Source organism: Suillus clintonianus (genome assembly GCF_016758775.1).
Source record: "Suillus clintonianus strain FC179 chromosome Unknown DEU56scaffold_178, whole genome shotgun sequence".
NCBI classification, from domain to species: domain Eukaryota; kingdom Fungi; phylum Basidiomycota; class Agaricomycetes; order Boletales; family Suillaceae; genus Suillus; species Suillus clintonianus.
Window position 1 is genome coordinate 55,924 of NW_024539402.1, and position 15,483 is coordinate 71,406.

General features: G+C 49.8%; 3 protein-coding genes across 3 annotated transcripts; 1 reads left to right on the top strand and 2 right to left on the bottom strand.

Moving 5' to 3' along the window:
• Window positions 1–469: 469 nt before the first annotated feature.
• DEU56DRAFT_749124 (uncharacterized protein) lies at window positions 470–1,253 on the bottom strand (the record flags this gene model as incomplete). The annotated part of the gene is made up of 2 exons (XM_041349404.1): window positions 470–808; window positions 912–1,253. 2 exons carry the CDS (start codon window positions 1,251–1,253, stop codon window positions 470–472), a joined length of 681 nt encoding a protein of 226 aa, XP_041201312.1.
• Window positions 1,254–2,813: 1,560 nt separating this feature from the next.
• DEU56DRAFT_749108 (uncharacterized protein) lies at window positions 2,814–3,131 on the bottom strand (the record flags this gene model as incomplete). The annotated part of the gene is made up of 1 exon (XM_041349403.1): window positions 2,814–3,131. A coding segment is annotated over one exon (318 nt), but the record flags the coding sequence as incomplete, so codon positions are not given.
• A 3,197-nt stretch (window positions 3,132–6,328) lies between these two features.
• On the top strand, window positions 6,329–7,425 carry DEU56DRAFT_761951 (uncharacterized protein; the record flags this gene model as incomplete). The annotated part of the gene is made up of 5 exons (XM_041350608.1): window positions 6,329–6,374; window positions 6,501–6,622; window positions 6,680–6,745; window positions 6,797–7,294; window positions 7,372–7,425. The coding sequence occupies 5 exons, from the start codon at window positions 6,329–6,331 to the stop codon at window positions 7,423–7,425; spliced, it is 786 nt and encodes a 261-aa protein (XP_041201314.1).
• Between the last annotated feature and the right edge of the window lie 8,058 nt (window positions 7,426–15,483).

The following is a 15,483-nucleotide window of genomic DNA, read 5'->3' on the forward strand; positions in this document are numbered from 1 at the left end:
AGGGTAAGTCTCTAGTGGAACAGCTTCACAAACGGTCAGTGTTGCTGCCTCGAGTAAGGATTTTTGATTGTCAGCTGTGGCGGACCCTAACGCCCTCTTCGATGTGACTGCTCACATTTTCGAACCACTGGTTTTTTAATGTTGTTGGTCCCTTGATCAACTCGAACGATAGGCGTAATCTCTCACGAGAGGCATGCCCATGCCAGAAGCAATTCCGCGTCCTTACAGGCATCAAAGCCTCATCCGACTTGCCCACACAAGTCTTCTCATCCTACCTACCAGTCGGTGCTCGCCGTTTCGTGATGCTATCTCCACCGACTTGCCCACACACATGTTCACAGTCTTCTCATCCCACGTACCATGGCTAGGGGGGCATATCATCGTGGCGGAGGTAGAACAATTAGGGGACGGCGCATTGACCACATGATATGAAGTGTACAACTTCTTCATAATGCATACTAGTACTCTGCTACAAGTCCTCCGGGTGATCTTCTTCGACTTCAACGCCAGTAAGTGTAACATCAAGCCCAGCTTTCTCCACCATGAAAAATCTGTCTTCGGTGATACCAGAAGGTAGAGTAGGGCGATGTGGGATCATGGCAACAACAGCCGTGATTGTTTTAACATTGATGATTTGCAGGCCGTTGTTACCTTCATGAGTGCACAACCATAATGTTCCATGGGAGAACTCGAGAAGCTCCGCATCTGGTGGGGAGTAAACAGAAATAAGGGCAACATTTTCCCATCGGAGACGATGTCGCTCTTCCATGTCGTATAATTCGTCGTCACCATCTTCTGGTTCGTCGTCCTCTACTGCAAGTTGCGTGAAGTACTGAACTTCTCCGAAGCGATCTATACCATCAACATGGAACTATAATATATTGCATTGTCAGGCAGTCTAGTACATCTACAGTGGGAATCAGTACCTTGACATTGCGAGACATGCGGACATTCTCGGCATAGGACTCTTTTTCTTTCCAAGCCGATCGGGCAATTTGGCCGTTAGGAAGCCGAAGACGTGACCACCTTCTGAATTTTGGTGCGGGACGACGTAGGAAGTCTGAAATAACCGCAGCTTCGAGACGAGGAGCCTGTCGAGGCTTTTTATCCCAACCACGAAGCAAAATATAACCATCACCAACATTGAATGAGCCATGCGGATGTAGAGTGTTGTCTGTGTCAAACTGCGGGAGGATGGCCTTAAGGGCATTTGTCTGACAGCGAAGAACACAGATCTCCGTGAAGTTGGCCATAGCGTTGGATGGTTGGCGTAAATCAAACTCTATGTCCCCGATTGTCCGCTCAAGAGGCCACTGAGATGAGCAACTGGGAGCACCAACACGGGTTGCCTCTTGTGCAATGTGATTAGATAGATGGACGCATGGTCGAATAAGTTGGATCCGATCGACGCGGCGCTGGTAATACATTTCTTCCATCTCCCGCTCCCACTCGGCAAAGGAAACACAGGCATCTACCACTTCTGCGGGTGTGATACGATATTGACTCATAATGCGGAGGCCACGTATGAATTTACAATAGTGTCGGAAGTACTTGTCAGGAAGGACACGATAGAACAATCCAGGGCCTATACCAAAGAGCCAGGTGATGAACTCGCGTGATTTGTAGAAGGAATTTATTTTCTCGACGGGATTTCGTGGGAGAACATCGAATGAACCAGGGAGGTATGGGTGAGTGGCAGCAACTGCCTTTCCGTGAGCCTCCCAAACATCGTCAATAAGGACCGCCCAGTCCCAGTTTTCGAGGGAATCAGTGACCGGATGACAGTCTGCGATGCCGCGCCAGAGATCCGTGTAGAGTGATGCCATATTAGCACCTGAGAAGTGCATTATTTCGGAGGAGAAGCATTCAGGGATACCCAAAATGTGGTCCAGTTCGAGTCCGAGGAGGATGCTAGGACCAACAATGCCGGTCTCCAAGCGGTTTCGTTCATATTGCGCCCGATTATGAGACGCCATAATGATACGGAGATTCTCAACGTAGTGTTCAGAGGTGCCTTGTGGAAGATTGGTGACGTCGACGTCATCATGTGTGCAACCAGTGACAGTGTAATTGTTTGGTTTGAGTAAGACAGGGTAGTATTGAGAGGCGTGCGGCTTGCGTCGTCCTTTCAGACCACAGTACATACGACAACCACTCTTTCCTGTGTGTCCGACGAGGCTGCTCATGCAGAGAAGGCCAGGGCCATCGGCGAGTGCGAGAAACAGAAAAGGATGGGATATAAAGACAACATCACTCCAGGCATCCCAGATACGCAGACCTGCTCTTTGAATTGAGGCGAGATGATGAAAGCCGTGATACAAGAACGATTGGATGTACTTGGGCTTGTTTGGACCGGGAATGACACCACGGGGAAGTACGTGCTTTTTCTTGTAACGGCGGTCAGGAGAGTGGTCGACGATAATCCAAATATAAATCCAGCAATCGGACATCTTGCTTTCATAGAGTTGGGCACCGTCGATGGAGATCATCAGAACCATATCTCCAGGTTTGATTCTCCCCACTCTGACGGCATCAAGATAAGCACTCCCGGTGAGAATATCATCATACGCATCAACAAAACCATCGTTCCGACGAATCTCGTCGAATATTTGTTGTGTTCGCTCATTCCTGTACCTCATACGTTGTGCGCTCCCTTGTTCGCGCCACAATGCCTGGAGTTGGGGACCAATTGGAATGGTCTGGAACACCGCGCGAGGAACTTTTAGCCGACCATGGCTGCGTTCGAGCTTTTTCTCATTGTAACGAGCTTCTCCACATGTTGGACAGGCATCAAGGTCTGCCCAAGGGCCAACGAAGGCTCCACAGGAATTGATACATCTGTGGTCAATGATAGACTTGATACCGGTGAGATCTGCGATCATCTTCTTGACACTGTGAAGGCTTGGGACTTCTGAATCAGGATACCGTTTTTTGACTGCAGCTCGGATGTTCGAGTATGCTGCTTCAGATGAATGCTCGAGGGCTAAAAACATCGAGATGGCAAGTTCGTCGCATGGATTTTCAATGCGGCATGGTGTTTGTGGTGGATTTCGTAACCGCTCTAGATCATCTCCAGTCAACCCCACTTCATCGTCGAGAGATGCTCGTTGGAGAGCACAGACAAACTCCATGTCACGCTGAAGGTGCGGAAGCCGAGCAGACTGCAGGAGCTGATCAAAGTCAAGTGCTTTCAGAGGGTTTTGCCATGGGGGCAGGGGAGGGTCGTCTGGAGGAATGCGAGGCTCGTCTGGGGGAAGGCGAGGCTCCTCTGGGAGAAGTGGAGGCTCGTTTGGAGGAAGGCGAGGCTCCTCTGGGGGAAGGCGAGGCTCCTCTGGGGGAAGGCGAGGCTCGTCTAGGGGAAGGCGAGGCTCCTCTGGGGGAAGGCGAGGCTCGTCTAGGGGAAGGCGAGGCTCGTCTAGGGGGAGGCGAGGCTCGTCTGGGGCAAGTGGAGGCTTGTTTGGAGGAAGGCGAGGCTCCTCTGGGGGACCACTAAGATCAGAGTTGTCGGGTCGAAAATTTTCGAAATCCACCTGAATAATGAGATCACTTTGCAGCTGTAGCATTAAAGAATCAAATTAAGTACCTCTGCATCATCACGCATACGTTTTCGAGGTGGGTTATCCAAATCATCAAAGTCACGATGATCGTTTGGTTGCTTTGACGAAGATGGCCCAGCCGGCAGAGCTACTGATGTGCGAAACCTATCTGAAAGATGTGCTGCTCGTATCTCAGTTTTTTCTTCTGCTGTGGAAGCCTTTTGCAAGTGCCGGTACCACGCAGATCGAGAACGTAGATTTGTCCGCAATCCATGGCAATAGAACTGGCAGACACACCAGTACTCGGTGCTATCTTGCTCCCTTGGCATAAGTACTGGTAGTCGAGGATTTTGACAAGAACATATTCATATTACGACGGTAGCTACACACGATGCGCCGATCAAATGATTGATTGATCTGCGAATGTGCAAGACATTGACATATTGGTGTGTTTGTTGTGTGTTTGCTCAACACAACGCGTGTCAACTTACTCAACATATGGTAAATTCACGATTTGCGTAGCTTCGACAATATTTGTACATATATCCGTCGTTTCGCGTCGATACGGTGAGGTCCGGTTTTCACTGGGTGTGATCCCTAACTAGCACAACAAGTCTTTGAAACCACGCTCCAAGATTTGAAGGCCAAGGGCCTAAAAGCAGAGGTACAGATGGCAGCTTTATGATCGGGTTGGAGCTGAACCGCTTTCCTCACATAGTGGTTGCTTTGCTCGATTCATGGAAGGCATTTGTGCAAGAAAACTTGAAACGGATGTACTGATGGGCCTCACCGCTGAACTTCACCTTGAACATGCCCTTCAGCCCGTCAGCGCAACAATCGGAGCAAAGCGAGTCCCAACGTGCGAAGCACGTCACTTGGGACCATACGTCACGCTGCCGAAATGGAGGCAGCATTCACTGCCCACGCGATCCACACACTCCAGCCGTAGTTGTAGTATTAGACCTACATATTATGGCAACTACCATTCTTACCATAGACACTTTTGACGGCAATTACCAGCAGCGCAATTTGACCTAATCCATGGCATTTGTCAGGCCCTATTTTGCTGGGTGTTTTGGCTTTCACAGCCGCATTTTTTGGATTTTTGAAACTCAGCTATGTTTTCAGTCACAAATGTGTTTTCCACATTTGTCAGATGTTTTGGTATGTTTTATTCCGCAATTTTGGCCTCCAAAAGCGGAAATTCACAAAACACATCCTGTTTTGGTCACCTCCTCATGTCAGGCCTCCCCACATTATTCCCACACTCCGCATTTTCGCATTTTTAGCCACCTACTGTGGGAATTACCCCACAACACCCAAAACATCATCCCAATATGGTATACCACATAATTATAATTATTCCCACACCCTCCCCACCTCACTGCAGCTTCACCACTACACCACAATAGGTCCCCCCTTGTATCTAAGTAGTAGTTTGGTATATACATGTATAATATTATATAATAGACCGCTTTTTTTGTCAATTTGTGTGCCTGCTCATCCTCCAGGGCCTTTTTCAAACAGGGTAGGGTACAGAACATTTTCGCATTTTTGCCCCTTTGATAGGGGGGTGTTCCAGGACATTCAGAACATATTTATGAGCATATATGAGTAGATTCCCATCTTTATTTCACCCCCTGAAGTGTCCTACATCAATAGATATAGCACATATGCAAGAAAACACAGAATATGTTCTCATGTGATTATTTCTAGGTGAAGAGCCTTGCAAAAATGATTCCCAGCATCTATTTAACAATAGGAACAATGTATCAGGAGCCCAGGACCATAGGATAATTCCCTGTTGCATGGTGTGCCCCCCCTCTCCTGGTGGTTTACCCCCTGTGAAAATTTTTCCTGTAGGACCGGACCTCAATTGAGGTAGGGGGTCTATTCTTATGTATATTTGAGGTAAGTCTATCATATAGCTGGCCCAGGACACACATAGGATCCTGCTACAGGAACAAAAACATAGAAAATCGCATTTTTGACACTTTTGATTTTCTTAGTCCCTTACACTTGCGCAAATGACCAGGCTTGCTCATATATGATCAGTAGTACATTCACAAATATGTTTGTGCCAAGGATCAGCCCTACATAGGGTGCAAATGTGATATATGATGTACAGGGGCTTTTTCTACTGATAAGAAGCCTACATAGTAATCAAGCCTGTGATAAGTAATCAAAGACCTTGGACATGTCCTATATATGCCCCTGATGATAGATTTGAAGATTTAGAAAGATCCATCAAGGACTGACTGAATGACAAGTAAAACCACATATGTGTGAAAAGTGACAATTGACATCTTTTCACACAAAGTTACATTTATATATGATACAGGTCAAATATTTCATTAACAATATGTAGGATACATTGTAGACTACTAAAGGAACATATACTACATACTGCCCTGAGGTTGAAGGGTGGTGGAAGGGATGTGGTGTATATCTGAGTTGACCTAGCATTAAAATGCTACTATTGGGTGACTTCCCGCAGTGTTCAGAACACTGTTCTAGTTCTAAACGTAGTTCTAAACCGCTCCTGCCGACGTGCCGCTGTCAAACGTCAGTGTTTTGCAAGTCCGCACGTCAAACTGACCCAGTTCTAGATTGATATGTAGAAGGGGGGGTAAGACCCCCTTTCTAGATTCAAATCGTGTTCTAAACGTGTTCTAAATCACATTCAAACTCCGTGGCGGTGTCGCAAACGTCTGGTACGATGGACACTTGCTTAGATCTTTGCACGAACATTAACGACACGCAACCAATCTCACATTTCCAGGGCAAAATGCATGTCTGCTGCCATCTCAGCTGTCCAAAAGACAAATTTTCACTCGTGTAAGTTCCTGTTGCATATATGAGTAGGAAATTTTCGTTGATGATCCATATAATCCAGGGCACATCTTGTCGTCTCGATAACCATAAAGACAGACACATATCTGACCTTCTTGTGTGGTATTTCAGGTAACCGTTCCCGCGCTATGCGTGTCTATCACCCACCACCTCAACCTGCCCCTACAGACAATATTTTCACGTATCAGGCTGGTGAACCTCCGAACATGGGTCCGAACCATCCAAATAACCAGGTATATTCGGTTCTGTTCATTTTAATCAATGTCCTTATTGGTGTTTTCACTTCACAGCTTCCTGGCTTTAGTGCTGCCTTTGGCGGGCTTGATTCTCGCATGATACCCCAGGGTCCTGGCCAGGTATGTCTCCGAGTCCCGAATTCACATTTTGCAAACTGACGTGTCCTATAGAATCAATATACATATCCACCACCTCTCCCTCCTCCATCATACCCAACTCCTGCGAGGCAGCACATTGACCCTTCGTTAATGGACTACGACAACGAGGATGACGAGGATGAATTCCCACCTGTGTCCACCCTGCTTGAGCATGCTGCCAAGCCAGCGAAAAAGATCACAGGGAGCCGTCGCACGAGCACTGTTATTACTACTGCCAAAGCTAAAGGCAAGGCACGTGCCATCGACAATACTGGACCGCTGGTAAATCGAAAGCGAAAAACCCTGTCCGCACCTCCCACTGCCTCCGACTCATCTAAGAAACGTGGCCGTCAACAGGGAGCACCAAATTATAACGAAGATGACATTGATGCTCTACTCGATGCGTGCGAATCGTGTTTGCCTGTGGGTGCAAAGAGTTGGAATATTGTTGAAGCCACCTTTGCACGGTGGGCGAATGACAATGACCGTCCAGCTCGCTCGTCCAAGTCTCTCGAACTCAAATTCAAGCAAGTAAGTCTTCTTTCACACATTGTTGGCCATTGACCTAATGAATTATTTGAAGTTTGTTCGAACAACGAAGCCAACAGGGGATGCAGAATGTCCTCCTTACATTGACCGAGCACATTACATCGACACTTTGATTAACGAGAAAGCTGGGACTCGTGATCTTGATGACGAAGAACTTGCTGATGAAGTTGTTGAAATCTCGGATGACGACGACGACGACGACCCAACAGTGTCAGCCCTTTCGAAGACCAAGCCAACTCAAATCAAGCACGAGGCCCAAGAGCCTCGTCTTGGGCCTGCTGCTCGCCGTGCGACATCCCCTGTTATTTCCCGTTGTAGGAGACGATCTGGCTGCAGCCCCGTACAGCACCATTTCCCCTTACTGGACGAAGTCACGCATACCTTCCACAGGCCGTTGCGGACCATCACACGAGGTTGCGGAATCCATGCACTCATCGCATCGCAACGCACTATCCGTCCATGTCCTGTCTGCATCCGTCCGTCCTCACTGGTGCGTTCTCATCCTTAGTTAGTCATTCCTAACCGTTCGCAGGACCAGTTACATATCAGTTCCCATGCACGAGGTCGCATAGTGCTACTTACATATTATCTCCCTCCGACTTCGCGTACATATGCGCCTGCTTATACGGTTCCGGTTTCTTACGGACTCTGTTATATACTACGTCGCAGACTCGTATGGACGGCACTTTCCTACATTCCCTCTCTGGTTGTGTGTTGCGGAGTCACTAGCTTAGTCTTACCTTGTCTTTCCTTGCTTGAGCAATTATCTGTTTGCCCTCTCATCCCGTGCGAACGCTCGCATCGTCATCGACAGTTGGCTATTGCTAGACTCAGTTGAGTTCACTCGCAAGACAGTCCCGTTGCGTCCTGCATATACCTGGTACCTTACTCGTTTTACCTGTTTACCTGTCCTGATACCTGGTACCTTCCCTGTCTCGCATACCTGGTATTCCCTAGACTTCGCATCCGCATACTCCGCATCCCCGCGCATCCGCACCCTTCTACGCATCCTCCCGCAAGCAGCTGTTCTGTCTCCAGCGCATCACTTCCTCCTTCACTGTTCCCCTCGCTCATACTTGAGGAACTGCTCTCCGAGCTATCCCCTTGGGTCGATTACTATTCTCGCACCCAGCAGGATCGGTACGCTATCACTATAGCGGACTTCTACGATTTCTCCCACAACTGGAGCCCACCGCGAGGGGATTATAGCCGAGAAAGTTGGAAGATCGCTGAGACAAACACCGGCCCGCATTGCGAAGCAGAAACTAGCATCTATTAGCCTCGACCAAGAAAGCTTCTTCGCGCCAATCCCAGAAGAAGAGGACCATCCACAACCCGGACCATCGAGATCGCATCCGCAATCTCAATCCTCAGACGACGAACCTCTGTGTCTCACCCCGGACTCTCCGCTTTCAGAAGAAGAGAAAGATACTGTAGACGAGCTACTTCCGTTTTTCCCCGGATCATTCAACTTCCCCACAGACAAGCCATCCCACGCACTAGACACTCCCTCTACCGCTACCTCCCTTACCTCATCTAGTAATCCTACCCGTGCTCATACACCCGAACTTCCGCGCTTAACGCTACCCGTTATCTCCTTACCTCTTTCGTCTCCTCGTAATCGCTTAGAATCCCTTCCCCATTTCGCTCCTTCTCCGCAGAAGCTACCCACGATATCCCTTCTGATTCTGTCTGTTCCACGTATCCCTATTCCTCCCGTAGTACCTATTACCATCGTCCCAGTACCTTCCGCTCCGACCGCAACCATGTCAACTAACACTTTCAGGATGCCTCTCAGGGGTACGGACAAGGCACCCAAGTTCGAAGGCGCTCCAGACAAACTCCTGGAATTCATCGAAGATGTCAATGAGCTCGCAGATTTGGCCCAGGTAGTTGATGCCGCGCGTATCAAAGCGGCGATGCGATATGCATCCTCAGAAGAATCGGAGACTTGGGCACTACTCGACGAGGCCGCAGGTAATGATTGGGACAAGTTCATCAAAGCTGTCAAAGCATTGTATCCGGGTTGCGAAGGCGATAGACGCTTCACCCGCGCTGACCTTACACAGTTATCCGCAGAGCAATCCCGTCTGCCTATCAATTCACAAGCGGAACTCGGGGTATACTACCGGAAGTTCTTCAAGATATCCAAGTTCCTACTCACGAACAAGAAGCTGTCGGAACTCGAACGCGACCAACTCTTCCAAGATGGATTCCATGCAGACGTAGGCGCCCACCTCAGACATCGACTCAGTATACTGCACACCAACCTACACCCCGGAGAACCGTACCCAATCGACAAAGTCTACGAGGCCGCAGTATTCCTGCTACCAGGAACATCCGCAGTATCGATTCCAGCACCAGCGCAACCATCCGCTCGCACTTCATATGCACCTCAACCGCAGCAATATGTTCCGTCCACGCAACCACGCCCGCAACCAAGCCCAGGAGTGGTAGTCAAACAGGAGTATACGACGCAGAGAGCCCAGGGCCCATGCCATTTCTGCGGAGGAGCTGACCACTACCAACGATGGTGCAGGACACGCGACCAGTATATTCGCGACGGCAAGTGTGGAGAAGATGAAGGAGGACGACTTGTGATGTCCGATGGTAGAGGTATTCCAGGACATCGGGACAGCGGCACTTACCAGGAGCGCATCGATCGCTTCCTATCGCAGACCCCCGCAACCGGTGCCAATGCAACCGTGATCGCAGGGCTATACTGTCGTGCTCAACCAAGGATACAAGTAGAGACTGACATCAACGCATCAGCGTACTCGCTCACGCGCGCCACGGAAGAGGCAGAGCCTGATGAGGAACTCAAGAAGTTAGAAGACGCAGCTATCGCAGCCTGTACGGCGTATGCTAACACCCGGGCACGCAAGTCAGACCCGAAGGGTAAGAACGTCCGTTTTGAAGGAGTAGAGCTACCCACGCGTCCCCAAACCCGGGCCCTCATCCAGAATAGCGCCAACTGAAGAGATTGTATCGCCTCAGGTCAAGGAAGCTACCACCAGGCCAGCACCTAATCCTGCGACAGTTCCAAAAGCCACCGCTACTACGGGAAACGCTGCTGCTTCATCTGTCCACGCCCGCGACTAACACTAACCCCTCCGCGAAGTTTAGGTACGGGTTTCCCATTGGAGGACAAGCACGCGGAAAAGCGAGTCGTGGACCGCATGCTAGACTCAAACGTCAATGTGCCCATACGGGAACTGATGGCAGTCTCACCCGACATCCGCAAGGTATTCAGGGGACCTCATCACCCCGAAGCGAGTCATGGAAGGTATGGTATCGGTCAACGAGTTGACCTCGCGTTCCGAGATCGAAGCATTCGTACGAAAGTATGATCACTGTCTCCCGCGAGCAGATGACGGGCGCATCGTATCTGAACATTTCGAAGCGTTGCGGATGTATCAAAGCGACCTTGAAGGGAGGGCGGGTTCTTTCTTGCATCCTAGACCAGGGCGCTGAATGCATCGTGATGCCAAGGAGAGTATGGAAAAGCCTCGGATCGGAAGTACTGCGTTCGGATCACAAGCTAACCATGGAATCAGGTCAATACTTCCACAGATTGCACGCTCGGTGTCATCGAAAACCTTGCGTTAGATTTCGGTACAGGAGAAATGTGGTTCCAAGTACAGGTAATCGAATCCGCACACTTCGACATACTCCTCGGCCGACCATTCTTCACGCTTACGAGCTGCCGTACCGAAGACCTTCCCAACGGAGAAACAGGACATTACGCTTACGGATCCTAACAGTCGCAAGGAAATTCGCATCGCCACGGAATCTTGGGTCAAGTTTCTGCCCCCTGGATGCAAACAAGACGAGGCCTGCTCAGACCATCCGCGACGACAGGGTTTTTAAGGGTCGATGATCCGCCATCACGGCGAGGAGATTCCGATAACTCGCAATTGTCACCTGCATCATTTGTATCATCATCCGCACAGCTAACCCGACCCCCCATCGCCCGTTGAGATCGACGTTACATTCATTCGTTCGGAACCTGACCTGTATACTCACCTTTGTCTCCACTTGCTCCCGGTAACATAGAGTCCCACTAATGCGATTCGGATTACTGTATATTTCTTCGACCATGCAAGACGCGCATTGGTCTACAAACCGGGTATAGCGAAGAAAGTACGCCCCACTGGTACAAGACCTCCCTGCCCGCAGAATATTCGGCATTCACCAGGCAACTGCCAGAGGTTGATCCCTTGGGAGGTTTACCGCCTGGTTACCCCTACTCAACCCACCCGAAATTCCTTCCAGGTCACTCGCTTCACGCAAGAACGTGCGGAAAAAACTCCACCTTCGACCCAGCGAATTGTGCTTATGGGCCAGAGGAGCTGAAGTTAATTAGGTGGTTAGTATTCACGCTACGAAACTCGCCCCCTTTCGCATGGGCACGCATCGGAAGAGGACGGCTTCTTACGAGGCATACTTCCGCTCTTTTACAAGATTCCGACGATTCCACCATACGCCAGGGTCACCAACGCAACATCCCTAACTACCGCCTTCGAACTCAATGAAGTAATCCGGATCATAAAGGCGAAGATCGACTCAGGAGTCTACGAGCGTCCACCGCAGCTTACCGCTCGCGATGGTTCGCGTCACGAAGAAGGATGGGTAAATCCCTGCGTTTGATCCACGACCTGCAACCGTTTGAACAAGGTTACTAACGAGACTCATCCTTGCCCCCATTCGTCGAACATCTAGCAGAATCGTTTGCCGGGTATGCGGTCTACTGGCATGATGGGACCTTTACTCGGGTGTATGACAACGCGCCCCTGCACGAAGAATCTCGTGACCTCACCACCTCGGCACGCCATTAGGTCCAGCATCGTCTGACTACACTACCGGCAAGGTCACGCAAATGCAGTCCAAGTATACCAAGGTGATACCGCATTTATCCTGCAGGCACGAGATCCCAGACCACACGTCTCCATTCATTGACGATGTACCTGTCAAATCGTGCGGACTCGGTACCAGAGATCTGACGGATCTTATGAACGATTCCTGGAACCCGGGGATACGACGATTCATATGGGAAACATTGCATTGTCGTCAACCGAATATTACAGAGACTGGAAAACGTAGGTGCAACGTCTCCGCAACCAAGTTCGTATTGGCAGCACCTACCGCAATCATCGTTGGGCACAAATGCACATTCGAAGGAAGAGTACAGAAGATTCCAAGGTTCAGAAGATACGCGACTGGCCGCAATGCCGCAATGTCTCACAAGTGCGAGGATTCCTAGGCACCTGCGGAGTCTTACGCATCTTCATACGCAATTTCGCGAAGATCGCAAGGCCACTCGTCAATCTTACGCGGAAGGAGGCAACATTTGAATTCGGAGAAGAGGAACAGATCGCCATGCAAACCCTCAAGGACTTAGTTGCAGAGTCTCCCGCACTGCGCCAAATCGATTATGAATGCGGTAGGGAAGTCATCCTTGCAGTTGACACTTCGTCGATTGCAATCGGATTCATTCTCCTGCAACTCGGGGACGATGGTAAACGATACCCAAATCGCTTCGGATCAATATCACTCACGGAGGTCGAGAGTCGCTATTCGCAGGCCAAACTGGAGTTGTACGGATTATTCCGCACTTCGCGCAGTCCGCGTTTTCATATTTGGAGTTACTAACCTCACGGTGAGGTAGATGCCAAGTACATCAAAGGCATGATTAACAACCCGGATCTGCAACCAAATGCGACGATCAATAGATGGATCGCAGGTATCTTGTTATTTTCCTTTAATCTCGTACATGTACCCGCTTCAAAGCACGCTGGGGTAGACGGACTCTCAAGGAGACCACCTGCGGACGAGGATCCAGAAGAACATGATGACCACGAGGACTGGCTTGACCGTTCGTACTCATTTGGTATGGAAATTCTTAACTCCCGATCCCTTCGCATCGCGAGTGCGGATCATGAGTTCACTCACCTGCCATACACCGCGCCCTCACCACGAACGCCAACCTGCTTACCCCCCTTCTAGCATTTCTAGATACCATTGCGGAACAACCAGACGAACCACCGATCCCTCGCTCCGATGATGCGAAAGCTATGGACAGGAAGATGATCGCATCCAGAGGTTCCTCGAAACTAAGGAACGCTGAAGGAATGACGGACAATGAGTACACGACGTTCGTCAATTCTGCGTCCAAGTACTTTATATTCGAAGGTAAACTATGGAAACGCGAACCGCATGGGAGACATCAGCTCGTAGTACCAGAGCATCGCAGGTACCGCATCCTGAAGGAAGCACATGACGATCTAGGACACAAGGGAGTATTAACGATCCGCACTCGTCTTCTTCTGCGTTTCTGGTGGCCTATGATCATTGACGATATCAAGTGGTATAACAAGACCTGCCACGAGTGTCAGATCAGACAGGCTCGCAAGTTGCACATTCCGCCAACCGTTCCTATTCCAGGCGGTTATATTCAGGAAGGCGATATCGCATCACAATGCTCATGCCAAAATCAGGAGGGTTCGACCGCATTGTCCATGCACGCGCGCGCTCACTGGGTACCCGGAATGGCGCATGCTTCGCAATGAGAACACCAAGTCACTGTCCGCATTCATATTCGAAGAACTGTATGCAGATGGGGCCCAATCACGAGATCGTCACGACAATGCACCACAATTCCGCAGGGCCGTCGACGCACTCGCACTCAAGTACGGAATACACCCTATTCGCATATCACCGTATAATTCGCAGGCAAACGGTTATAGTGGAACGTCGTCACTGGGATGTCCGGGAGAGGCATCATGAAAAGTTGCGAAGGAGATGTCTCTCAATGGCCCAAGGCAGCACACACAGTGTTCTGGGCGGAACGGGTAACGATTCAAAAGTCAACTGGACTATCTCCGTATTTTATGGTACCATGGTTGCGAACCTATCTTCCCTTTTGATCTTGCAGAAGCAACATTCCTGGTACCCTTACCCGGACTTGACACATTTACCCTGCAGATTTCATCGCATGGCGCGCACGTCAACTGCAGAAGCGACAGGAAGACTTAGACGCAATCAAGGATAAGGTATTGAAAGCGCGTTATCAGTCAGTTCGCGAATTCGAGGAGCGGTTCCGCAACCGTATCCGCGATTACGACTTCGAACCAGGAAGCCTGGTGTTGGTTCGCAATTCGAAGACTGAGTACGAGCTCAACCGGAAGACAAAGCCCAGGTACCTCGGGCCCATGATCGTCCTCCGTCGGACCAAGGGAGGATCGTACCTGTTAGCTGAGTTGGATGGTTCCGTCTCCAAACTCCGTTACGCAGCATATCGCCTCCTTCCGTATCACCCTCGCAGCGACACCCGCGTATCAGTAACCAGTATCACGGGGATCGACGACGAGAACCTGGATGATCTCGCAGAAGAGGAGATGGAAGAACCGGACATGAAGACGCTGACCCAGATGCATAAGAACCCCACATTCCTTTCACTCGACACTTGTTACACACTCGTTCCCCCCCCGCAATCATTCAACCTCATCACTCAACACACATTCGCTTCGTCTCAGAATATATCAAAACAATATAGTATGCATTCCTACCCCGGGTTTCGTCCGGTGCTCTCTACCATAAACCACCCCGCAACTAATTCAGAAACATCGCACTCAACGCACACAGACTCATTTACATACATATAAGGACAGAAAGGATTGGACTAGATGCGCAACCAACGGATACTCTTTCTCATTCGCACGCGGCTATCGCATCACGCACATTGACTCATATAAAGTTCACACCATATACTCACCGCAACCAGGGCACAGGATTGGTACAGAGGAAGGCAGTTGCACGACGAAGATAAGACGGACGGTACTCCGCACGCACAAGACACGTTCTCAAATTCTTGACTCTCATTCGAAATAGCACCGTATTCACGCACTTACCATTTTTCTTGTTAATTAGGCATTCAGTGGGGACCCGGACAGACATGGATATGGATTGGACCGGACAGGATCACCTCTATTTGTACAAACAGGATGCGATGGAAAAACAGGTTGAGATAGGTATCTACTTGCGAGCGGCACGTTCTTAAGGATGCGCGCTTCCCTCTTGTCAAGTGCGAGGGTGGCCTCGAAGATCATGCTATACGCTTGCATGAGCTTTGCACGCACCTGGCGCATCTCATGCAACTCCTCCAGGTCTCC